Genomic DNA, 26,526 nt, shown 5'->3' with positions numbered 1-26,526 from the left:
TGTGCATTTGTAGCTGTGCACATGGGCAGGATATTACTAGTGCTGTGGGGCAGCATTAACCTGATTGCTGGGCTCCGAAAACTCTCTACCCAGGAATCAGGTCTGAATCAGGCCATAAATGGCAAATTGTTTGCACATGGGCAAGGACCTTATGAAGTGATAGAGATTGTAGGCTGGCAAGTTATTGAGTACAGCAGTTGGGTACTGTACATGGCATATAGACCAAGTCTATCGTGTCAACTGGTTAAAACATAACGTGTCTTTTATCATCAGCATATCAATTGCATCTAATACAACTCTACTATTCCTGGAGTGCTGTGCTTCTTGCTGATCATGAATTAGCAGACGCGAACATGGACTTTAGTAGCTGAAGCAACCTGGTACCTACTACATCATAAAATAGTGCTTCAGCACTCCCAACAATAATGTGCCGCAGCTCTATATATATTGGGAAACTGAGACACCTATGTAACCAGAATCTTAGTCATACCACAAAACCCAACTTATTCTGTCATATGGTTGCAAATATATAAAATTATGGATATAGTTGAAACTTCTTATGTTGGGAACTCTATGTATAAGGCTTAGGGGGTATTCAATGTTGGATCACGGCTGTCGAACAGGGGATCTCTGCCGAGATCCCCGTTCAATGCTTTCAGAGAAGAAAGCATTGAATAGGGCCCCGCAGCTATCTCCCCATCGGGAGATGGCTGCGGGAGATTGAATTTGAATATCCCCCTTAAGGTCCATAGACACTGGGCGATTTTGCCCAGCATATATTGACAACGATGATGGGGAAATTCGCTGGGCTGAAAATTGCTCAGTGCATGCCCACTGGTGCAGGAAGCTATGGAAAGCCGCCCACCCCGTCGCTTATCTGCTGGTAATACCAGAAGATGAGGAGTGGGGCCAGCAATGATGCGGGAGTGTGTAAACCACTTTTTTTCAGTTTGCAAACCATTTGTCAGAATTTTTTTAAATATGCAGTACAAGAATATTTATCATATACTTTGTGGTGTTTATGGAAATAAACACTTACTTTATGAAAGGTTCTAAAGTAGGCTGCTTTTTCATCTGGAAATTTTTCTAGTCGTCTTGGACCTTTACTGGAAGCCTTCTTGAAAACTAACCAGCAGCGCCTAAAAATCTGACAACAAAAGTACAGTATATATATGAATAAACTTCCAAATAGACATACTGTAATGCAAAGAGAATCAATTTATTTGGCAAAGTAATATACACAATATTTACAAGGTAATAACCTGGAATAAATCAACTTCATTAACTATGTGTAATGCTGTACATCTCCAGCAAGTGCTTAAATGTAATGAGCACACTTTAAATGACAGGTGACATAGTTGACAACTATGTCATTGTATCCAATAACACTAATACACTCAACAACATACTGCCTCCACATTCATTCAAATTACTTTGAAAACAGAGATTGGGCAGTCCCTAAAATTTGAGGACCAATACCTTTGTTTGACAGTGATTTATTAAAATACACTTTTATAGTGCTGTTGTACCAGGTCAAAATATTTGTCCGTGGATGGATCTTATTGAGACACTCACAAAATATATTATTTCTTTTTTTGCATTTTTTCCCTACTGTATGTATATGTTTTATTATTTATTCTATACCTGCAATACTGTGATCCAGACATAGGGCCTTATTCTAGTTCACTCTTTCTAACAAAATCCTTCTTAGATGGACAAAACCATGTGCACTGCAGGGGGCAGATGTAAAATGTGCAGAGAGAATTAGATTTGGGTGAGTTATTTTGTTTCTGTGCAGGGTAAATACTAGCTGCTTTATTTTTACACTGCAATATAGATCTCACTTTGAAGTAAAACCCCACCGAAATCTAATTCTCTCTGCACAAGTAACATCTGCCCCACCTGCAGTGCACATGGTTTTGTCCATCTAAGAAGGATTTTGTCAGAAAGAGTGAACTAGAATAAGGCCCATAGTATTTGCTATATTGCACCCAGCCAAGTGCCCCTGTGACACTGAGAGCACCACTATAATTGTTATTCTGTTTACGATAGGCATTGTGACCATTAAAATATCTTAAAACTTTGACACAGTATACCCAGATTGTGTACTTCATTGTTTGCACAAGACATAGCACAACCTTAGTACAGAGTGCAGGTTTCTACATCCCTATCTCATCCAGAGATCATAATTAGTTTCATTTGGTCCAGAACCACCAAACATGTAAAGGTAGAACATTTTGGATCCCCTGATATAAACAAAAATCATAGAAAAGCTGATTTATAGACAATTGTGTGCAATGATTACTGCATGTAATTCCCCCATTTTAGATTAATACATTTATAATGATTATAAAATGGAATGCAGCTTCCCTCACATGGTTGTCAGAACACCAACTTTTATGCTGTGTACACACGGGGGCGATAGGGGCTATAATCGCTGGGAATATGGTCACAGGCGACCATATTGCCAGTGATTGGAGTGCGCACCAGCGATAAATCGCCGGGTGCGCGCTCCCGTTTTCTGCCCCATTGTAATTGCTGGTCGCAGGACCTCTGCAGCTCCCCCAGCAGAGGTCCTTTTCATCAGCGACCATCTCTGGTCTCTGATGCAAAGGAGACACTGGGCAATATATTGCTCAGGAATATATTGCAAGCAATATATTCCTGGGCAATATATCTCCCCCCGTGTGTACGTGGCTATCGTGTGCACAGTGTCTGGTTATTCCGGTCTTGCTCCTCTCCCTAATTTCACACATACCTCAGTTTTTTTCGCTAGGTCACTAAGCTACAGTATACAATAGTGAAAATACAATCCAAATTCATCCAGTAGTTTTGGCATGAAGCCGGAATGAACAAATAAAATTCAGATTTATCTCCATAGTTATATTTAAGTGTTTCTGTTTGTGATTACTGTATGCATTTTTGAGGACAGGACAGAAAGGTTTATTATCAACAAGCAGAAAAAAACAGCTGATCTAAATACACTGTATATGATAACTGCAGAACTGAGATCTGTTTAAAATGTCAGGGGCACATTCAATTAACCATAGTACAGAAGGGCAGGAAAACTTGTCTGTTGTATCTCATAGAGTTGCAAGTAAAAGACAAGCAATGTTTTCCTATGAAACTGCACTTTGTCACCTCCTAGCTAACGGAACAAATTCATATTTAATTGAATATTTCTATACAAAGTAATATAGGAACTATGTATATAACTATTTTTCAAAATAGCCCCAAATAAAATAATTTATAATGATAAAATTCATAATTATTATAATACAATTTTCATCATCCTTAATCCAACTTTCCACTGTTAAAAGCCTCAATTTTACTGTAAGGGATGGACATCATGGAATTGTTGCCCTACCCACAAGTGTTCAAAGCTATTCATAGTAATTTACAGAAGGTGGTGGGGCTATTGTCACATTATTCAATGTATTGCATCATCCAACCTCCTGGCCACATATTTCAGTTTAGAAAGTGGGTAATACTGGGAGACTGGCAAGTCAAGAGGTTGGGACATTGCCCTAAGTTTAAGATTCTTCCCCGTATCTTCTAGGAGAATTGTCAAGCATATTCTGAATAGCATACTATTCTGCCAACAGCATGCACTCCTAACATTTATATAGTATGAACACTCTAAACCCCAAGTCAAGTTTCTGTAGAAATGTGTAAGATCTGGAACCATCCATAATTTCTAATAAGCGATGCAGGCTCTTACACGTTCAAACTTGATAAATATCACAAGATCCATTCACAAAGGTCGATTCAGTTTTGCACTAAAGTGTACAATTCAAACTAACCAGTCAGCCAGAACAAGAAAAGTAGGTAATACATGTTGTACTGATCAACGATAAGAATTATCTACTAACATTGTAACACATTCAGGTTTTGTATACTTGCTATTGTTTTTTTCCCCCAACACCTGCTTACCATTAGAAAATAAATTGGGTCATTAATGTAGACAAGGGTGAGCAGGAATCTCACATCATGATTGAGCTTGCTACATTGGATGGCCAAGTAAAGAATACATTAACTTGACATTTCAAATACAATCCATCCAAATAACTTGGGTAGTGTATGATTTTTTTTCTATTTGCCACAATAATGTGAAGAGGTTGTTGTCCATGACATGTGGTTTCATGCAGGTACCCATGCAAACTCATTTTTTCTATAATGCACACTGTGCCCCCCCTACTGTCCTCCCATAATAGGAACACAGGGCTTCTGTATGTAAGATCATAAATGAGATCATAAAGGAACAAACAAAAACAAACTAGAAGACCAAAATATACAAAAGAATAGGGGAAATAAAAAAAATAGCTGCATATGTAATCTTTCATACAAATGTAATTTCAGGCATGGTAGGATGTTGAATTTTTTCATATATTTTGTTGAATCTGCAGATTCAGCACTATTCCATTTATGTTGCTTAAATATATATTTTAGCATCACTATTTCAAATATAAACTCTAGCATCAGAGTAAAGCCTTTGGAACGACCATCCTTCCAGGCACACACTTGATTGATAAATTAATAGTATTCAATACTGGACAACAAGGAAACAAGTTTATAGAATTTATTACAAATCCTTCTTAATGTAAGTTCAGAAAAAATGAATACAAGATGTAATAAACCATAGTGTAAAAAAAACCGTAAAAAAAACAAAAACAAAGAGTTACTAAACATGTTTTAATTATATAACTGTGCAGAAATATGCAATTTGAGGGCATAAAAACCTTACTGCTCTTTTTGAATTGATTTACAGTATTATACTGTATATTTGTTTTTATTTCATGTGGTAATTTTATTTTAAAATAATTCTGATTACCGTGGATGAATGTCCTTTTTATAATTAAAATGTACCCTCTTTTTAATTATGTATTTCCTGTTGTTATCTTTCAGGTTTAAACTTTAGACTATGAAATCATATCTTGTTTACATAGATTTGCTTTTTAAACTATGTAAATAATCTCCATAGTCGTGCACACCCCATTTTTCTAGGTGGTGCACCATTGGAGGGGCATTTCTATCAATGCCTACTGGGCTTTAATGCAAACTAAATGGGTGACTTATTTATGTACATGTGCTTTAGAAAGAATCATTACCCCCACACAAAGCAGATAAAGGGACAGTGCGCGCCAAAGCTGCACTGCAAAAATTTACAATGCCCATTACACATAATGCCACCCACCGTAAGGCCCATTACAAATTATACCACACAACATAATACCTACCACACATTATACTACACACCGTAATGCCTATTACATATTAAGTGAAGCTTACCAACATGCTCGTTGCCAGGGGTTACATGCTTCTTGCCAGGTGGGGGGGGGTATTCTCGTCACCACAGGGAATTGCCAGGGTGGAAGTTACATGTTTCTTGCTAGGGGGAGCCACATGCTCATTGCTAATGGGAGGTACATGCTCATTACTAGGGGAAGTTACATACTCATTGCCAGCAGGGGCGGGGTCACATGCTTGTGGCCAGAGGGGAGTTATAGACTTGTTTCAATGGGAGGGGCTGCATGCTTGTTACCAAGTGGACTTGCATGCTCATTGCCAGTGTGTTACTAAAAGATGCAGAGCTCCTCTCCTCAGCATCCAGTGGTGGCATCCAACCCACAGCAGGCTGCATTAACATTCTGGCGGCCCCTCCAAAAATGGCTGCTGCCTTGGAGGAGACAGACACTAAAGATCCCGCCAAACTTCTAGTGTCTGTCTCCTCCAAGGAAGCACCCTTTTGGAGGGGTTGCCAATGACAGAATGTGAGTGCGGCACGCTGTGGGTTGGACACCTCCACTGGAAGATGAGGAGAGGAGCACCCCTTGGCTGTTGCTGTAGGTTTCAGACCAGGCACAGTGGCAGCAAGGGGGTGTGTTTGATATTTGGGGTTGCCTGGGCACACCTGGAACCTCCAATGCGCACACCTATGATGATCTCAATATAATAACTGACCTTTCTGCAGACTATGACAAATGACAAAGTCTTTGCTAGAGGATTATAATTTAATTTGGCCAGTGATAAGTCTTGTTCTTTATTCAGAAATCTTATCAATTTATCCATATAGAGCTTTAGGCCACAAAATGGTTAATGAATTTTATTCTTTGGAAGCTTCAAATTAATACCTTAAGCTCATAATGAATTTTCTATGATGATGCTTATTTACAATTGTTGGCTACATCTTGTAAGTATGTTTGGATCAGTAATATGGGTGTACTTTAATTTCATCTCCTACACAGATCAATTATGTAACTCTCCTGAATTTAATCCATACAATCATGACTCATCACACATACTACCTGATACAATAATTGCTTTACATATATTCATTCCTTTCTAAATTTTCTACCATATTCTTATACAATATTTATTTCGTTTATTTTGCCCACACTTTTATGCATAGTGCAAGCTTCCTTAACACTGAGTTCCAAGGAGTTTGTTAAAATTGGCAAGCAAACAGTTTTATTCATCATAATAATCTGTAATGTTTACCTTATATAGGAATTATAATCTTTTTTTTTTACAAAAAGTTTTTTTTTTTTCAAATTTATGAGTAACACTGGGATTTTTAGCAGATATTTTGTACATCTCTCACAGAGATGTTGACACTCAAAGGCTTAATAAAATTATACCAGGAGGACTATGGATAGCTCAGTTTTGGAAATTGCTTTGGTACTCTGTATAATAGAGCCCATTTAATTGCTGCTTTTAGCATCTTTTAATTTGTTTACTGAGATTTGATATTTTTTTAATAAAAACATACAACAAAATCAACAAATAATATTACCATCAACCAATGTGATATCCATTATTTTATATCTCACTGATTGACCAGGTTGGTACTTCGCGATTATATCTCACTGATTGACCAGGTTGGTACTTTGCGATACTGTATATAGAATATCAAGAAGGTGGTTAAAACAGGTGCACAGTGGATATGAAAGTGACTGTTTGGCCACACAGAAACTAGGACACTGGATGTATTGGTAAAGAGTGGAAACTGTGTAATGTAGGCTCACCAGCAGTGATATCAAACAGTGCGTAATACTGTAGCAGGTACTAAAGGTCCATACACACTGGACATTTTTGCTCAGCATGTATGCACAGCAATGATGGAAAAAAATTGCTTGGCTGAAAATTGCTCAGTGCATACACATTTTCCCGGAATGGACAGTGATTTTCCCAGAGTGGACAGCTTTCCATAGAAGGATGCTATGGAAAGCTGTCCACCCCATTGCTCATCTCCTGGTAATACCAGAAAATGAGCGGCGGCAGCTGGCGGTGAAGCGGGAGCGTGGATCAGCACTTACCGCTCATCAGAGGTCCATACACTCTGGGCGGCTTTTGAGCTGAAAGCAGCTCAAATGGCAAAATTGAGCTGCTTTCAGCTCAAAATCACCCAGTGTGTATGGACCTTTAAATAGTAAAAACCGGTATGTGCAGTAGCTGATCAGGTTGAAGGTCTCAGCCATCTGCAGTCTGTGGGTCCTAGTGTATTAAGCATAAGAAACAGCTGCTTTCCTTACTCACTTATGCTAATTTGCCCATGAAATATAGGGCATATATCATGAGCACTGGACAGTGTATCCTATTGTATTTTAACATATGTGTGAGTATCTACTGTATCGTGTAACTTGCAAGATTACTTAAATGACAACATGTGAATTTAAGTTATAAGCTGAGAAAGTTCAGTTGTGATCAACAACACTGGGAAATACATATTAATACTAGGACTATACTCAGACTTGCCTACCCTCCTGGAATTGCGGGGAGGCTCCTGAAAATCGAGTCCTCCTCGTGGCCCCCCGGGAAGGTGGGCAATCCTCCCGCATTGGCCAGGCAGTCGCCGTACCCCCCTTCTGCACAAAATTACCGATTTTCACTGTCCGCAGTGAGGGGTGGGGCTAAAATGACGCAAATCGCATCATTCGCTTGATTTTAGCCCTCCCCCAATTCACGGACCCGCGAATTACATTGTTTGACTGTCATGGGGGCGGGGAATGATGATCTCTGCCAGTCCTGCCCCCCTGACATGCTGCTGTCGGGTCTCCTCTATGGGCTTCTCCCAGAGAGGAGAAAAAAAAATAGGCAAGTATGACTATACTGTATTTATAGAAATATATCTGAAATGAAAACAAATGGGTCAATAAGTTTAACAGTTATGGGAATTGAATTCCAGCCAGGGTTGACTAATCTCAGACAACAGATAGACAACAGAGAAGATCTAAATGATCCTTCATGTACAGTAAGAGCTATGTTCATTGCGATACATATATGTTACTTGAAAATATATTAAAAAATAAGATATATATTATATACGCAAACAAGTACAACTATAACATATAAAAAACAATATACAAACAAACATTTATGAGACTTGGAAATTATTATTGTCTGAATCAATTCAATTATTTCTTAACTCTCCATGGAGATACAATGCAAGCAATTTGTTGTGACACTCAGCTAAAGATGAATGTAGGGCTCATGTGTGTCCTGGTTTTCTTAGCTTTGTGTACTGGCAGTACATAACTCTTACATATACAATTCTGACACTCTGCACCTGGATTATCAGGGTTATAAAAATAAATTCAGGATAACTGTACTTTCACTGAAAAGGAAATAAGAGATAGTATCTGTGGTTTGAGAAAACTTTATGGAAGAGGGAAAAATATAAACAAAATCAGGAGCTAATTATTTGATGAATAGCTTTTAGTGATCGAATATATATATATTTATATTTATATATAAACATAATATACAGGAGTATAAACTACCAGGATATTGTGCAAAAAATCATCTCAAGAGATCCTGCACTAAATTTACAAGTGAAAACTTGTAAAAAAATTAAATTATGTTTAAATATTAGGTACTTTTGTATTAGCAGGGTGCCCATTATGTAGTTTGCGTGGTGGTGTATTGAGAATACCAATACACCACTATGCTGGCTACGTAAACTAAGTAACTTACATAAACTACAGTACGTAATTTACATAACTGGAGCTGTGCTAATACACAATGGTTCATATCCCCACTATCCACATCATACCCCCATTATCCACGTGAGCGTGGAGATAATCCTATAAAGTGTGGCCAGTGCAGCGAGCCACCGAGCCCGAAGCGTGGCGAGTACAGTGAGCCCCGCGAGGGGACGCAGATACGCGTCTGCTCATCACGCATCGGGCACGGTGGCTCGCTGCGCTCGCCACACTTTATAAAATTAACTCCACGCCCACGTGGATAATGGGGGTATGACGTGGATAGTGGGGATGTGACTATGTTAGTGTGTGTGTAATTGTTAGTATGTTTGTGTGTAATGGACTTTATACGTCGGGCCGGCCACCTCGTCCATCGCCTGCTGACGGTGCCTCCTCTGGCACTCACTCCCCGGCGTCCCCATCCTCCGGCAGTCAGTGCCCCCGCGTCCCCCTCCTCCAGCAGTCAGTCCCCTGTGCCAGCAATGTACACAATTAGCGTAGTGCCGCTGGGGGAGCAGGGAAACCATGTGATGCTCCACCAGCAGCAGTTACGTACATTGATGGCACCGCGCCAAAGCCCAGGACATGTCTCCCCCCCGGCGGGTGCTGCCGGTCTCTGCTCCACCGCCCGCCGCTCAGGCCCCACCGCCCACCAGCCCACAGTAAGCCGAGTGCTGCTGGAATCTCCCCCTTACGCCCACACTCCACTCCGCTGCCCGCTGCTCAAACCCCGCCGCCCACCAGCCCACAGTAAGTATTAAGACACATATTAGCAGGGCCCCAAGATAGGCTACGCTGACAACGTAGCCTAAGGTACGTTGACAGCGTAGCATAGCCGGGTGCCCTGCTAATACATAAGTAACAAATATTAACAGTATTTATTGCAACCGGCTGCTATAAAAGAAACATAAAAATAACATATCTCAGATCAATAGTTACAATACAATATGAATTGTTAATAATAGATTCCTAAAGAGGTTCTGGAATATAGTGTTCTAATGCTACATTTTGAATGTCCAGAGGCACATACCAACATTAAGCCCCATACTAAGCAATATTTTAATGCTATTACTCATTTTGCCCCTTCTGTCAGTTATAATACCACTATATTGTCAATAATGCATGCTCCTGTGGGTCGTTAACAATGGCCCTTATTCTGATCGGTGCGTACATTTCCGAATACTTTCGGATGGCGTTTTTTAGCCGTCTGCGCATGCGTGGGGAACGCTATGCGCATGTGCCACGCATGGTCTACGTACTTGTTCTCACTAATACCGTACAGAAATGTGCCCCGCAATCACTCACAAATATGGGCATATTATGGGCGTCATTCGGAACTACACAGGGGCGTACTTTCAAAGTGGGCTAAACTGGGCGTAAAACATGGGCGGACACGGGGGAGTGCACTTATTTTGGTAGGCGTGCATTCGGATAGCACGCCGAATGCACGTGAACAAAAAGGCAAGAAATATGCGGTGTCCATAAGCAAGTATTGCTTTGCGGACACCACTCGGTCATGCGCTAGGCAATCGGAACGCCTAATCAGGACGGCCGCACCTCAACCAATGTCAGCTGAACACAATACAATCACCTTCTTTACTCATTACTTGTTAATTACACGCTTGTCACTGCTTCAATTGGAACCATTGCAGCTTCAATGGACACATATATGCTGCACTTTTCACACACTTTTACACTGCAACTAATGAACACAACTTAATATTAATAATACAAATACACATGTCACTTCTACATGTATCAATTAAACCACACATTTGGGGGGAAAAATAAACATTTATTACATCAACTTATAAAATAAAATAGAAACCGTCACAAATTAAAAGGTACCATTGCAGGAATAAAAGTAAATAATATATAATAAATAAATGTATTGTAGACATACATAGCCACAGCAGAATCATTAGGAACACATCAGGTTTCTTCACAACAAAAGTATAGCACCAACACTTCAAGTACAGCACACAGTAATGGTAGCCGAAACAGGGCAACAGGGGAACCAAACATGACATTCGAAACGAGGGCAAATGTGGGGACCCTCTGCACGGAATTGGACACAGGAAGCTGACACACACAGCTCAATGAAAGATTTGGGAAGACATAAGGGTGGAGATTAATGCGGACACAAGTTCATCTGCGGGCACGTTTGCCCCTGGCAGGCTCCTTTCCACGTGCAGCAGCTCTTCGGCCACGGCCACGGTCAGATGGTGGGGAGGGGGGGGATGGTCTTCCCCCTCTGGCAGCAGGGAGTGCTGATGGTGGGAATGCACCAGAAACGGCTGACAATAGGACCCTATTGCTGGCAACTAGCTCCACCATAAGCTCATTATGGTGGAGGAGGAGGTCATTTTGGCACAGGGCTTGATCAGCCAGCACCTGCAGGCTAGCAGCAATACTCTGGTGGCTGCTGACCAAACCCTGCAAGACCTCCTCGGTCCTACGCACCCGCTCTGATGCCAACTCTCCCTGCTGCTGAATATGGCCAAGCACTTGCCCCCAGCTGCTAAATTCAGCCGCGGTCAGTGGCTGCTGCTGCTGCACGGGCCGGGTACTGGTGGCAGGTGGCACAGACTCCTCAACCTCCTCAAGAGATTCTTGACCAAGCGGTGGGGATGCTGGTGAAAGAGAACATTACAATTACAACACATTCCATGCAAAATTAGAACCAGCTACTTATGGCATGGCAAATAATTACCTTCAAGCAAAGAAGCCATGACTTCCGCTGGGGCCTTGCTGTCCATGGTGCTCACCCCCCGGACCTCCTCGACTGCAATGCAGCACTCTGCCATCTCTTCCAGGGGGGTGAGCTTCAGCTTTGATGGCATGGGGCCAGCCCCAGAGGTGTGGCTGTGTTCCCACCGCTGGGTCAATTTCTTCTTGAGGTTCGTTTTGAAGTCGTGCCACCTGCAATCAAAGTTTACATATTAATACATGTCACTCCTCATGTTTGCTGTAGCACCCATTGCAATCTGCAACAGATGACATGTGCCTCATGACACCAAACTTACATTAAATTAAGTTTGAAAACCAACCCTTAGAATATACACTCACACTCACCCTACAATAACTATCAATTAAATGAAATGGCAAACATGTCTGTGCCTCCGAGCAACGTGACCGGCCATTGACCTACTCCATCTAACATCTAATGTAAACATTACTGGTCTTGTACTGCTCAAATGTAACACACATGAACTTGCCTCTTCTTAACGTGCTCCGTCTCACGAACTTGTGGAGCCACCGCATTAATATCCGCCGTTATGTCCTCCCAGATCTTCCATCTCCTTGTGTGTGTCAGCCTGTCCTGTGGACACTCGATCCAATCCCGTGCGCGGGGCACCAGGATGGCATGCTCCTGCGCTTCGAATGCCATGTTTCTGGTGGTTGGTTCCTCTGTTGCCCTATTTCGGCCATGGCCACGGCCACTGGCACCGGCACTGCCACGGCCACTGCCACGGCCACCTGTCGCTGTACTCGAAGTGCTGGGCAGGCTACTCTGTTGGGAAGCCACCTGCTGTGTTCCCAATGATTCTGTTGAGGCTAAAGATGGGCCAGCTGCCGATTGGCCTGATGTAGATGGGCCATCTGGCTGCTGTTCTCCCAATGGCTGGTCTGGGTTGATGGGGACATAGGTGGTGCTGGAGTCCATGTTGCCAAACAGGTCCTGAAACACCTGGTCTTCCTCTGTATCTGAGCCAGCCATGTTTGCAACAACATTGCATTTGTCTAACACACCTTTATATCCTATTTCTGTAATTGGCGTACATCAGCGACACCCTGCGTTCCATACGGCCGCGTTCCGTACGGCAGCGTCGACCGTGCGGCGCATAGGCCACGCCCCTAGCTGGGGTCAAATTTTTTATAAAAACCTGGCAAACTTAGTAAGTCTGAATTAGTAGGTAAATGCAGATTTGTACACCAATGACCAAATAAAACTGAGGTCAGACATGAAATGTATATGTGAATGTACATCTGTACTGAGCACTTGTTTGGTATGGAGTACAAATAACAATACCCATTCCATATGTAAATCCAGTCCACCACTTAGGCAATAGTAATCAGTGCAAGCATCCAAATCACATGTGAAAGGTCTCCAAATTCAGCCTTGATGCTAGCTACTTTTCATTCCACATCTCTAGTGTGGGCCAGTAGAAGGTAAGTGTACACATGCCACCATGGCCTAATATTGGAAAAAGGTCTGCCACTATTTGCTATGTTTCTGCTGCATAGCTTTCACTATAAAAAAGCTGTTTAGTACCTTGTGGAGTTAGGTGTAAGTGGCTAGTGATGCAGACTATTTCACCTGTTGCTTATACCCATGTTTGGTGAATGTAATAGATTATATAGAATGGGTTCCCAACTTATTTTACACTGTCTGTTTAGGAGATAGTAAGTAATGGCATGGTCTGCTCAACTATGCACAGGTACAGCAAGTGTGGGTTTGCGATGCAATGGGTTAGCCGTCTATTGTGGCGCATACACGCTGTTACTGTCAAAATGAACAATAAAGTTAATACCAAATATCACTCTGATCAACCAATGACAGGACATGATTGCTTGAATTGTGCCATTGCTAAGATGGCGGCCTATGGCAGAGCAGCACCGTTTTCAGCTGCGGAGCTGAGAACACTGGTCTCCGTTATGGAGACCAGGCTGGGGCGGGCGGGCCCATTTATCACTAACCGCCAGAAGTGGAATGCCTATGCGGTGGCCCGCCGGCGCATATACACCCGCACACAGCTGCGGCGGACCATCACTCAGCTGGAGCGGCGGTGGTCAGACCTGAGGCGTCGGCAGCCGGATTTGCTCCAGCAAATCAGGGCCAGGATTGCGAGATGTGAGTGTTTATACATTAAATGGCCATTTGTACATGATTGCTTACATGACATTATTTAAGCCAATAAGGTAACCAGCCTGATCATGAGTTAAACATGGCATACACTATATGTGTGCTACTTCCTGTTTGACACCCTGTAATGGTGATAAAATATGTCATTGTGTAGGATTAATGTTTGTGATGCTTACAATGGCCCAAATGTCACAGCCTGTGTTTTCTAAAAGCCACTAAGGAGCTGATTGGCTGTACATTTATTCGTACTTATAACCTTTGGATTTATAGCTTGATAAGGCTTAATACAAATGACCCCTAATTGGCACTTTTTTGTTTTTTCACAAACACAGCACGGGAACAAGCAAGACAGGCCCGAGAGGAGTCAGAGGCGTCCCAGGCCCAGGAGGAGGTGGAGGATGCTATGGCCGAGGAGGTTGCAATTGAAGAAGGGGTGGCGGAGGAAGTGGAGGCAGAGGAAAGGGAGGAAGTGGAGGAGGAGGTGTGGGCAGTGGAGGCGGAGGTGGTGACATTGGAGGACGAGGTGGCAGATGAGGCGGAGGTTGCAGATGAGGAGGAGGTGCCAGATGAGGAGGCCCCAGAAGAAGAGGAGGCCTGTGAGGTGGTGCAGGCGCCCGAAATTGGTATGTATAGATAAAGAATCAGTATTCCTTTTGTCATCTACTATTTGCTATGTAGCACTGGTGATTCAATTGTGTTTTTAAATACTATAAAGTGATAAAACAAACTGGGTAGCAACAGACACACTTAGGGGTTAGATAGGGTGCCCAAACCATCCCTTTCATCCAGGACACATATTAATGACACAGGTTGTGGGGATGGCTTTCAGGTCGATTTTAAGTGCCACTGAACCTGTGTAGTTAATCTGTATCCTGGAAGAAAGGGATGACGTGCTCATGTAAGGGTTACATGTCCCTGCTGCAAGCGTACAATCTGTAGCCTCATATAGGTGAGTAGAGTTTACAGGTGATTAATTTTACTAAACTAGATTCAGTATGGCATAAATGGAGTATGGACAGGCGTGGCTTAGAATGGAGTAACAAGTGGTCAGTGCCCCTGGGCCCTTCTCTAGCTAAACCCCCCCTGCGGTCTGCATGTATGTTTGGCACCATTATTGTTGGTTGATTTTGTCTTAGTAATGATTTTGTGCATGGGAGTGGGTTAGTGCTGCAGCTTCACCTAACTGGCATTATGACAATGATTTATGGAGCAGACCATCAGCAGGCAAGCCATGCTTGATTGCACAAATGTACTGTGCATTCCTGAGAGTTGACTAAGTCCCATGCCACGCTCCATCATATAACAGACACTGAGCGCTTTTTGATGAGTTGGGATTGGTGCAGCGCGTGACATGCTTCTCAGAGCTTAGTCATGGGTGGGTTTGGATTCAGAAGGAGCACTATGACTGTGAGGTGTTCTACAGAGTAAAGGGTAGAGGGGAAAAAACAGGCTTTCCATGTAGTATTTATGCATGTATGTATAGCTGTATGTGTCATATATATAGTTATATGTGTCTATATACATATATATATATATATATATATATATATATATATATATATACACACACCTGTCACGGTGCATGTTTAAAATTTAGGTATGACTATGTTGAATGTATGCATGAATATCATTAGTAATTTGAACATTTTTAATATGTCCACAGATGAGCCAGCCCAAGCACAAGAGGATCTCCGTGGGGCCCTCTTACGAATCCGAGGCCACATGCGCCAGGTCATGGCTGAATTGGACCAGCTGCTGGATGGCGTAATTTAATTTAAAATTTTTATTTTTTTATAAAAAAGTTTTGTAACGTTAATAAATAGTTTATTACAGTTCGAAGTTGTCTGTGTGTTTTTTAAAATGGAAAAGTATATGTGTAACTTGTTTATAATCTTTTAAATAAGCAAAATGTACATACTGTATATAGATGTATGTTATGTTCACATGCTGTAAGGGTTAATGTGTGTAATGAATGTAGTAGTAATGTGTTTCAGTATATATTAGGATTAAATTGATTCAAATAGACAACAATCCCTTTTTAATGAGGTTGCCTAATTGCATAAGTGGATCATGCGATCGCTGTGTGTGCTCAGAGAACTAGTGTTGTATTTAGCGTAAATACTCCGCATCGGTGCGTACGGCCAGCTTCCCGTACGTTCTGACGCGGTAAGACCGTGCTTACGCTGTAAGACCGTGCAGAATCTGTACGTGTCCACCGCACACGCAAGGTTTGTATGTCGTCCGTACACACGCCCTGTTCTTAAAGAGTGAGTCCGTCCGAATGCGGAGGCTCAATGGGCGTTTCTACGGACGATGTCCGCATAGCGTTGCGTGCGGCCCGCTCCGTAAGAATTCGGGAAAGTACGCACCGATCAGAATAAGGGCCAATGTCCTCTGACATCCTGCATGTACAGATGACGAAGAACATAAGGCAATGATGCAGAATGTCCCTTGATATACCCCTGCTATCTCCCTTTTGCTCCAGACTGATGAAACAGTATTTTGGAATTTCCTCTGGATGGTCTCTGACCCAGTGCACACAGTTGCTGACAATTATAGAGCACATTATATAAGTATGTCTAAGGAAGACAAAAAGGAAGAACACAGAGGGTTTTGGGGCACTCTTATGAAAAAAAAATATATAGTGAAATCTTGTAGAATGGGGTGAGAATAAAATATTACTTTTATTACACAAGTTAAAATATGTCACGTCAAAAATTAAAGACAGTTTAATGTATCATGTGACAAATGAAATTGAGATAAGATAAATAGTTAGATTACATCAAAGCAAAGGTGCCGATTTATGTTTTTGCTGGTGGGTGCTGTTACCATATAGGCATATAGATATTGTTTTATACCATCATTAATGTAATGTGATTTTAACCATAGTATATATTATGTATGTGTATATAAAAATAGGAATAGCTTAATAATTAGGATATCAGAGTTTAATGTTTAGACATCGTAGTATAGCTTTTTGTTTTACTAAATAATATAAAGGACCACTTTGCAACATATCAAATGCAACTGAATTTATTTAGGAGACAAAATGTCTAAGGCATACTGTTAAGCAAATAGAGTGTTGTTACCCTCCCCAGATAAATCGATATTTATTAAGTCCATATAGTACTTTGTATGCCTGATAGAGAGGGTCAAGGCAGATGTGCATACAATTGACTTCAGGATGTGTTTGGGAGTCATAAAACCCCCTGTGCCCAGGATATAAGTTTTATGACAGGACAGGTCAGGGAAACAACCCTTTTGTTCACAGCCTGAGCAAACAGATCCTTGATTAACCTTAAGGAAGACTAGATTTTATGACACCTTGAGTCTTGGGAACCAACATTATTGCATGGGAACAGGCAATTTCAATTACTGAATTTGTGATATAAGGAAAGAGACAGATAGATCAGACACTCTCACACAGACACTCACAGACACACACACTATGCAGTGAGAGAAGACATCAGAAGCGAGAGGAACCAAGGAATGGGCTGGAGTGAGATTCTGACAGTAAACATGGTAGTTATGAATGTTCGTTTATGGGTATAAGTATGTCATTTATGTCAGTATTGTAGCAGTCTAGGACTGTCGATTGTTTTAATGTCATTTTATGTAATATAAGCAAGGAGGCGTATATAGATATATATATATAATAGCATATACATAAATTACTGTGTTAATGTATTCTGTAATGGTTTGTTTTGCCTGTAAATAAATATCAGACTTTCTGAGCTAAAATTACAAGTCTTGAACTCTCATATTTGGGGAATCAAATTATGACAAGTACTCTGCATATTGTATTGTAAAGTCTATTAGAATATAATTGCAGACGTCAAATATATATGTTATTATATCAATACCAGATATAATAAATATATTTTATATCATATTTCAATCTCAATAACCATTATTGGGATAAGAGAGATATATGATTCCTAAAACTCAATAATGGCGACCACGGACGGGACTTGTACATTTTGGTATCTGATTGTATGATTATAATATTTATAAGGAGTAGCAAATGCGTGAAGCTGGCTACCTAACCTACAGAATCACAGTGAGGATGTATCTAGGAAAACGTAATACTATTGTGTATTTTTATCTTGCATTGTTTGTAGACCTAGAATAGTGTATTGGTGAAACAGAACTGCTATTCCATTGTTACAATTATCTGGGAGTGCACGCTTAGATATTGATATATGGCATCATTCAGCAATATTTTTAACTAATACTATATTTACTAGGCTCAGCACAAGGGCTGGTTAGCCTGCTGACACATTGCAAGATCACAGTGGGGTATGTTACTAAATAGGCACATGATAATTGTAAGGCCTAGAATAAAATAGAATGGAAATGAGCATTTTCAAATAAATGATAATTAGTACCAGATATTAGAGTTAACTTTGAGAATCCGGACACTCTCATTGGGAGGATATCTTGTGTACAAAATATAAATATAGCATTGCAAAACGTGTGCAATGCTGAATTTACATAAAGTTGCAGTAGCATTCAGGAAAATGCCCAAAACTGTTACTTTAGGATCTAGAGAGAAATCAGGTTCATGCCTCAAGAGGGCATGCCTGAAAATGAATGCAAAGGTGCATTCCTTCTTAAAATCCCTAAAGGTTAAGAAGTGTACTCAGAAGAATTCTGAGACAAAAGTAAATTTTCTGGCAGATTGTGAACAAACTGCCCAGATCTCTCATGAAGGGATCACAGAAGCACCCAGCAAAGGTGTTAGGAGCAGGGATGAGACCACAGAGGGGCTCATTCACAAACAGACTACAAAGTCTGAAATGGTCACAGATGCTAATCAGGGCTCTGTAATAGAGAGAGAACGTAATACTGTGCATGATGTACCTATACTCAAAGCGCACATTACTGCAAATAAGGCAGGAGCAATGAAAGATATCCCCTGCACTGTTTTGATTAAGGGGGGAGACCAGTACAATGAGAAGGAGAATGATTCTGCAGAATCCACTCTCATAGTCCCTATTGTGACAAAAGAAATTGTGTTGCCCTCAGGGAAAGGGGAACAGACAATAACCTTGTATACACACACTCCAATTGTAGGTAAAGTTGTCACAGAATTAAATGAGCAAATGTATTCAGCCACAAATATGTCTGAGCTGAGCAATGGCATGAATTTGAGCATGCATGATCACACAAAAGGTTCCACCATCTCTGTAACCCCCACACAGCAGTTAGAGACATCTAGTGATGTCCACAATCTCTCAGAGAGACCACATGCAGAGTGCCAATCTGTGAACACCACACAGAAGTACAGGAATGCTAAAAAGCATCACCAGGATGAAAATGATTATATGTCCTGGAGTCCTAACCATTTTATTTTAGGTTTGGTCAAACATGAAGCTCCGAGTCATACCAAGCATATTTGGCACAGCCTAACAAGTTTTTCGCCCCATAAGTATATTTTTCAGAAGCTCCAAGTTTCCAGACTGAAGAAACTCGCAGGACCACCAAAAGCAAATCGAGAAAAGATGCATCCTGGCAATGACAACAGGGAGTATTGTTCATTTACTTTATAGATTAAATCTAGTTATTGGGTGGTGTAAGGAACTGCCACATGTTTAAATGGATACAAGATCCAGATTAAATGTAACCTGCATCATACCTGCAGCAAAGTTTATGTTGTCAGTAACACCTCCTATTACATAGAGGAGAGAAATGGTACAAACCAGAAAACATGCCCAGCAATGTTGGACCAGTAGATAGCACAAAAGATATAGCAGCATAGTCACACCAGTTTGTAAATAGCAATAATAGTAATTGTATTTCTTTTTGTTTCAATTTTAGTCCTGCACAGCAGCCTTATTACTGATGGACGCAACGTTTTAAAGAAAGCCCCAAGTCACAACAACAACCTCTACTAAACCTTTTATTGCTGCAATTATGCAAAGAGCCAGTACCTCGCACAGCTTGTGTTTGTCATCCAAGGAGAATCCACAGTAGCTCTAAAAGGACTGTCACATGGACAAAAATCAAAGGACTTTTGTTTTTATTAGTTTCTTTTTCTTTCTTCAGTCCTTCAGAGAAGGAAAAGTTTTAACTACAGCAACTATTATTTGTTTTCTGGACACATGGACAAAATCCCCTTTTCTCTTCTTCAGGAGAAGTTCATTAACCCACTCACTACAGCAATCATTGTTTGTTTGTTTGTCAGGACACTGTGACACATGCACATTCCATTTACAGTGTGCATCATTCTCACCACCAAGTATGCAGAATCCTTTTGTACATACATTTTTAATCGCCAATCAACCCACGCATATGATCTTCATTTGTTTTATGTCATTGTATATACCTTGTAAATATTTTTTCTTCTTCTTCTTATGAGTATATGCTGATTATATATATACACGCTTCCTTCTTAAAAAGCTTCAAACTCATTTAAATATCAGACAAAGAATGGTATGCCTTACATCAAATTGGAAAAGAAAAAATGTTTTGTTAGTCGTTGGGATGGATCATTCTCTTACTACAGACTTAACCAAGTCTAAGAGAATGAATAATAGCATAGATGGAATATTGTAGTTATTGTATATGCACATGGCTGCATATCACACAACACTGGATGCCAAACCCATTCTTAACAGATATTTAATATTTGTTTGAAGCAAAATCATAGTCATTTGTTGTATTGATAGGATGTTGTCATAGGTATGTCAAATCAAAATAATATTGTTAGTTATAGGATTTAGTTGGTGTATGGTTATTTTAGTTTAAGATAAGATAGTATATAGGACAGGATAAGTAAGAGATCAGAGACTGAATGGTAAATTATTATTCAGTGAGGAAATTTAGTATAAATGGAGTGGATCCTTTAGAATCTACCCCAGACATTTACCTGCCAATGCCTGAAGATAAATGTTCTTATCAACAACTAAAGGAAAAATACTTGGTTAAAGTTTCAACTGCTGTATTCAACGTCACAAACTGTTTTGTTCAACACAACGAGGTTGGGGTTAAAGAGAGACATGGACACTTATCATGATTGCAGCGCGATAATCTTATAGGACGCACAAGGACACTTGTCACGATCACAGCGATAATCGTAAAGGACGCACAAAGCAAACTCGCTAAGGACTGCATCAATGGGGGTTATCAAAGGCCCTGTTTCAAAACTGTGGTGAAGAAAGTTATCAAGACCACACCACTCCAAGGGCCAAACATTCCCTCTATACACGTAAAGCAACATTGCAAGCAAGTCGACAGCCTCTATGAAGAATTCTACTTCTACGTCCACCATACTGCAAATATAAAGTGTCTCCAAGAACTGCAACCCACACAGGTGACAGCCCTCAGCCAGGAAATCACTGTGAGCAACAGTACAAGGAAAGTGTCCTCACTCATCGACCAAACAAGATCGACAAGGCAAGCTGTGGCGTGGCATATAACTGTCTGTAGCAATGAAAATATTTTCCTCATGAATACTGAATATAAATAACCTCTGTCCCTGGTCAAATTTAGTTATTATAGGGTAAAATAGGTTAATTAAATGAAGGATATTTCATACCAATGGTTATTTAATGTTTAGGATAGTTTGAAAAAGAAATGTTTGGAAATATATATGAAGCAAGTATGGTAATTTACTGTGTGACCAATCAAAATAATTTCTCGTGGTCACAAGCGGGGGACTGTTACCATATAGGCATATAGATATTGTTTTATACCATCATTAATGTAATGTGATTTTAACCATAGTATATATTATGTATGTGTATATAAAAATAGGAATAGCTTAATAATTAGGATATCAGAGTTTAATGTTTAGACATCGTAGTATAGCTTTTTGTTTTTCTAAATAATATAAAGGACCACTTTGCAACATATCAAATGCAACTGAATTTATTTAGGAGACAAAATGTCTAAGGCATACTGTTAAGCAAATAGAGTGTTGTTACCCTCCCCAGATAAATCGATATTTATTAAGTCCATATAGTACTTTGTATGCCTGATAGAGAGGGTCAAGGCAGATGTGCATACAATTGACTTCAGGATGTGTTTGGGAGTCATAAAACCCCCTGTGCCCAGGATATAAGTTTTATGACAGGACAGGTCAGGGAAACAACCCTTTTGTTCACAGCCTGAGCAAACAGATCCTTGATTAACCTTAAGGAAGACTAGATTTTATGACACCTTGAGTCTTGGGAACCAACATTATTGCATGGGAACAGGCAATTTCAATTACTGAATTTGTGATATAAGGAAAGAGACAGATAGATCAGACACTCTCACACAGACACTCACAGACACACACACTATGCAGTGAGAGAAGACATCAGAAGCGAGAGGAACCAAGGAATGGGCTGGAGTGAGATTCTGACAGTAAACATGGTAGTTATGAATGTTCGTTTATGGGTATAAGTATGTCATTTATGTCAGTATTGTAGCAGTCTAGGACTGTCGATTGTTTTAATGTCATTTTAAGTAATATAAGCAAGGAGGCGTATATAGATATATATATAATAGCATATACATAAATTACTGTGTTAATGTATTCTGTAATGGTTTGTTTTGCCTGTAAATAAATATCAGACTTTCTGAGCTAAAATTACAAGTCTTGAACTCTCATATTTGGGGAATCAAATTATGACAAGTACTCTGCATATTGTATTGTAAAGTCTATTAGAATATAATTGCAGACGTCAAATATATATGTTATTATATCAATACCAGATATAATAAATATATTTTATATCATATTTCAATCTCAATAACCATTATTGGGATAAGAGAGATATATGATTCCTAAAACTCAATAGTGCTCATTACCAGATGATGGTAAAAATTAATTTTACAGTAGTGTTTAAGTAGCGTTATTAAAGCTCATTAATGTGAGGTGCACCCCCCCGCATTAATAAGCTTTAATAACGCTAAAATTAATTTTTACCATCATCTGGCTGTCTTACAGCAGTACCCACCTAGTAACAAACTAGATTGAGACTGTATTCTTTCTTTTGAATTAACACTATCTATCTGATTATTGCTGTGCAAGGAATCGTTACATCATCTGGCTTTTTGTTACAGTATAACTGCAAGTATGTGTACATTGTATCCTTGTATCTGACAACAACCATCTCTCCTTTTTAAGTTACTGATAGTAACCTTTGATTTGCCAGAATATCAATTAGAGTAAATTAACCAGCAAGTTATAAAAGCTGTTAAAATCTATTCGTGGTACTACACTGCAATCATTGCAGTGGTGTCAGTCAATAAATTAACAATCCTCTTGATCCCTGTTTGTGTATGAATGTACAGCATTGTCCATTGCTGGCATCTCTAACACATTCCTGAAAACAGTGGGCACATATCTATTTTATTTTTACTTTCACCTTTACTCTCTTCTGATTATTCCCACTATCTATTATCCCTACATCAATTCTGCCACTCTCTCTCATTCAACTGGGTCATACCAGAGGAACAGCAGAAGTGGCACTTGGCTCCTCCTACCACACTGGGGCCCTCTTATCTGCAAGGTTATACTGCCATACATCACTGTGCCGCCTGATCCCTTCCGAACTCAGCAGCTAAGCAGTGACTGGCCGGATTAGTACCTCTTGGGAGACCAGGAGGGAATATCCGGTACTCTATTCACACCCAGACAGCAGAAGTACCAGGTGATCTCAAGAGAAGCTTTCCCCTATACTTCAACCAATTGGATAACCAATCTCCCCCTTTGTGGATGCTCACCTATGAATATTTAACAGACTGAGAAAGCGTGGTCCGTGCAACAAGATGAGCATGATTTAATGAAAGTTTATTACAACATCAATTACTAAATCTTTCAAACATCTCTAGTGCTCCCGTATATTATTTATAAGTGTATTTAACCCATATTGGATATTTCCCTGTAAATCATTTTCGCCTCCCTTTGATGTAATCTAACTAGATTGATGTAATCTAATCTAATAAACTGTCTTTAATTTTTGACGTGACGTATTTTAACTTGTGTAATAAAAGTTTTATTTTATTCTCACTCCATTCTACAAGATTTCACTATATATTTTTTCATAGGAGTGCCCCAAAACCCTCTGTGTTCTTCCTTTTTGTCTTCCTTAGAGATACTTATAGTATATAATGAGTTACTTAGTTGAACTCTATTTGGGAGCACCACCAACCTTGTACCCAGCCATATATAGAAGGTTAATAGGTCACATGTTGGTTTTCTAAAACTATACCCAGCGCTTATTACTACTCTATTGTGCCTGTGACAATCCCATCCATTATAGAGCACAGACAAAGACAGGAAACTGAGATATCCTATACCCCATCTCTGCTGTGGGAGATCACTTCAGTCAATATGCACCTTGAGGGGTTTTCCTCTCATCTGCTGGAGAGTGGGCACTGTGGCATCAAGGCTGAAGCTTTTTTCAATTTACCCTTTCTGGGTATTTCAGCATCTCTGTGCCAGGGTTCCAAATATCGATTACCAAATTTTATATATATATATATATATATATATATATATATATATATATATATATATATTTACTAATGCAAGTTGTTTATTACCATTTCACATTAAATATACAATAAATGATGGTATATGAATAATAAAGAGCATTAAACTTCATAACATCTTACATACCTTATAACACATTTGAATAAATAGAAGTAGACATATACTAATAATAATTAGAACATATACTGTATATTTAGCTATGATCTGTAATCCAGTGTACACATCTATAGGCAATGTAGAGTAATACGCATTTCAGTCACATCTACTGTATACTTGCAACTGAAGCGGCATAACTGAGATGTACTGGCGATGTCATAGAGGTGATGTTTTGAGAGGGTTTGGCAATGCATCCTTGGGCTTTTCCTTCCTTTACATATAACATCATCCACAGTTCTCCCCACTTCCAGGAACAGCATCTAATTAATTCTGCTACTTATTTGAGCATTATGCCTGCTGATTTATAAACCGTGTCCACAACTTGCAATGTTGCAGTATGTTCTGTAAATTAGTTCTTTCATGTTTTATTAATGCTCTTTCTGTATGTACATTGTATAGAGCTGCAGACCCCTTGTGGCACCATATAAATAATGGATGACGATGATGATGATGATAAAACTAAATGGAAGGATATGGGGGCAGTTGGCTGTAATGTTGCATATAATGTTAAGTATGCATTTTTTGCGCAGAGTTGAAATATATCGCAGCCAAATCTACAATAAAAAGCCCTATGAATAAAATATAACAATATTTAAAACTACTCATATGTCACTTGATTATGTATAATAATATATTCAATATGAGAAATAACTAAACAATAATCTATCTATCTATCTATCTATCTATCTATCTATCTATCTATCTATCTATCTATCTATAATATATATTAAAGCGCAACGTAATATGCTGCAGTATATAAGAAACTGTTAATAATTAAATATATATATATTCCCATTCTGATGGTAGTAAAATAAAATAGATAGCAATTGTTGCCAAAGTTTCAACGCAAGTACCTCACCCTTAACTACAGCTGATGTGAGCCTGTTCCTATATATGCTTCTGGTACCAATGTGTACACAGGTTAGTATAAGTCAGACGCCCTCTTCTTTCTCCCCCTACATTCATTGCCATCATTTTATAAGCTTCAAATTAGATATCTGATCCTCAATTGCTGTTTTACTAATATTTTGAATCCAGCTGGCCTGAGTCATAAAGCATTGTCTTTGGACTACTAAAGGATTAAAGAATATGTTATTGTCTGATTAATCAAAATTTTAAATCTTGAGTTGGTGAAATAGTAGATGCTAAATGAGTGGATATTACTTACTTTGCTATTAAAATCAATAGCCTTTTACATATTGACTTAAACGCATGAAAGTGATGGCTTTTACAAGCCAATACTTATTTAATAGATTTCTATGATGCCCACTGTCAAATATAAGTATGCTTAATCCCCCTTTGACTAGCATCCGTAACTCAAGGGCTGCCACAGCATTTTACACTGTGATGCATGACCTTTGGCCTATGACTAATTGATTCAATGGTTCATATTGCAGTAATATAATGGCCTGAAACATACATATAGACTTTATAAGAACAAACTTTGAAGCAAGTTCAAGACAGTAACCTCAAATAAAGAAATCACCAGTCTCAAGGATTTCTCTTCACGGTCCACTGTGAAATTTGGATTTAGGATTGCAAATGTTACATGATTTTAACTGTTTTTATCAATTATTATCAATAATAATCATATTTTTATTAATTTTTCAACCAAACCAAAATCCAAATCGAGCCAAAACACTTGAAGGTGGTTTTGCCAAAACATGAGGATGAATTTGAAACAAAACCAAAACATGGGGTCCACGCACATCTTTACTTTAAGTGTATTAAAGCTACAGACACGCTCTGCTGGCCGGTATCTTAGCATAGTGATAATGAACATATTCTTACACATATTATAGTATGTATTATACAAATATTTAAGATTATTAAATGATAACTTTGACAAAATCTAAAAATGGACCTGTACATTAATATATAAAACCAATGCAATTCTGGTAGCAGAATTAGTCATACTGTTTTAAAAAGGATTAATGTAATAATATTATTTCACAAAAATTAATAATCTGCAATGAAATAATAATTATACTTATAAGTTTATAATAACAGCATACTCTAGCAATTCAGCTTTG

The 26,526-nt window shown here is 39.4% G+C and overlaps 1 protein-coding gene across 2 annotated transcripts in view; it reads right to left on the bottom strand.

The window, feature by feature from the left end:
* The window catches only part of DOK6 (docking protein 6), a 508,085-nt gene that overhangs the window by 344,137 nt on the left and 137,422 nt on the right, over positions 1-26,526 (bottom strand). For both annotated transcript variants that reach the window (XM_083187715.1, XM_083187716.1), the window contains exon 2: positions 1,040-1,147. In XM_083187715.1, coding sequence (XP_083043841.1) covers positions 1,040-1,147 — 108 coding nt within the window. The remainder of the gene's footprint in view (positions 1-1,039; positions 1,148-26,526) is intronic.

This window comes from Crinia signifera, chromosome 5 (genome assembly GCF_055691185.1).
Source record: "Crinia signifera chromosome 5, ASM5569118v1, whole genome shotgun sequence".
Classification (NCBI taxonomy): Eukaryota; Metazoa; Chordata; class Amphibia; order Anura; family Myobatrachidae; genus Crinia; species Crinia signifera.
This window is presented reverse-complemented; position numbering and strand designations above follow the sequence as displayed.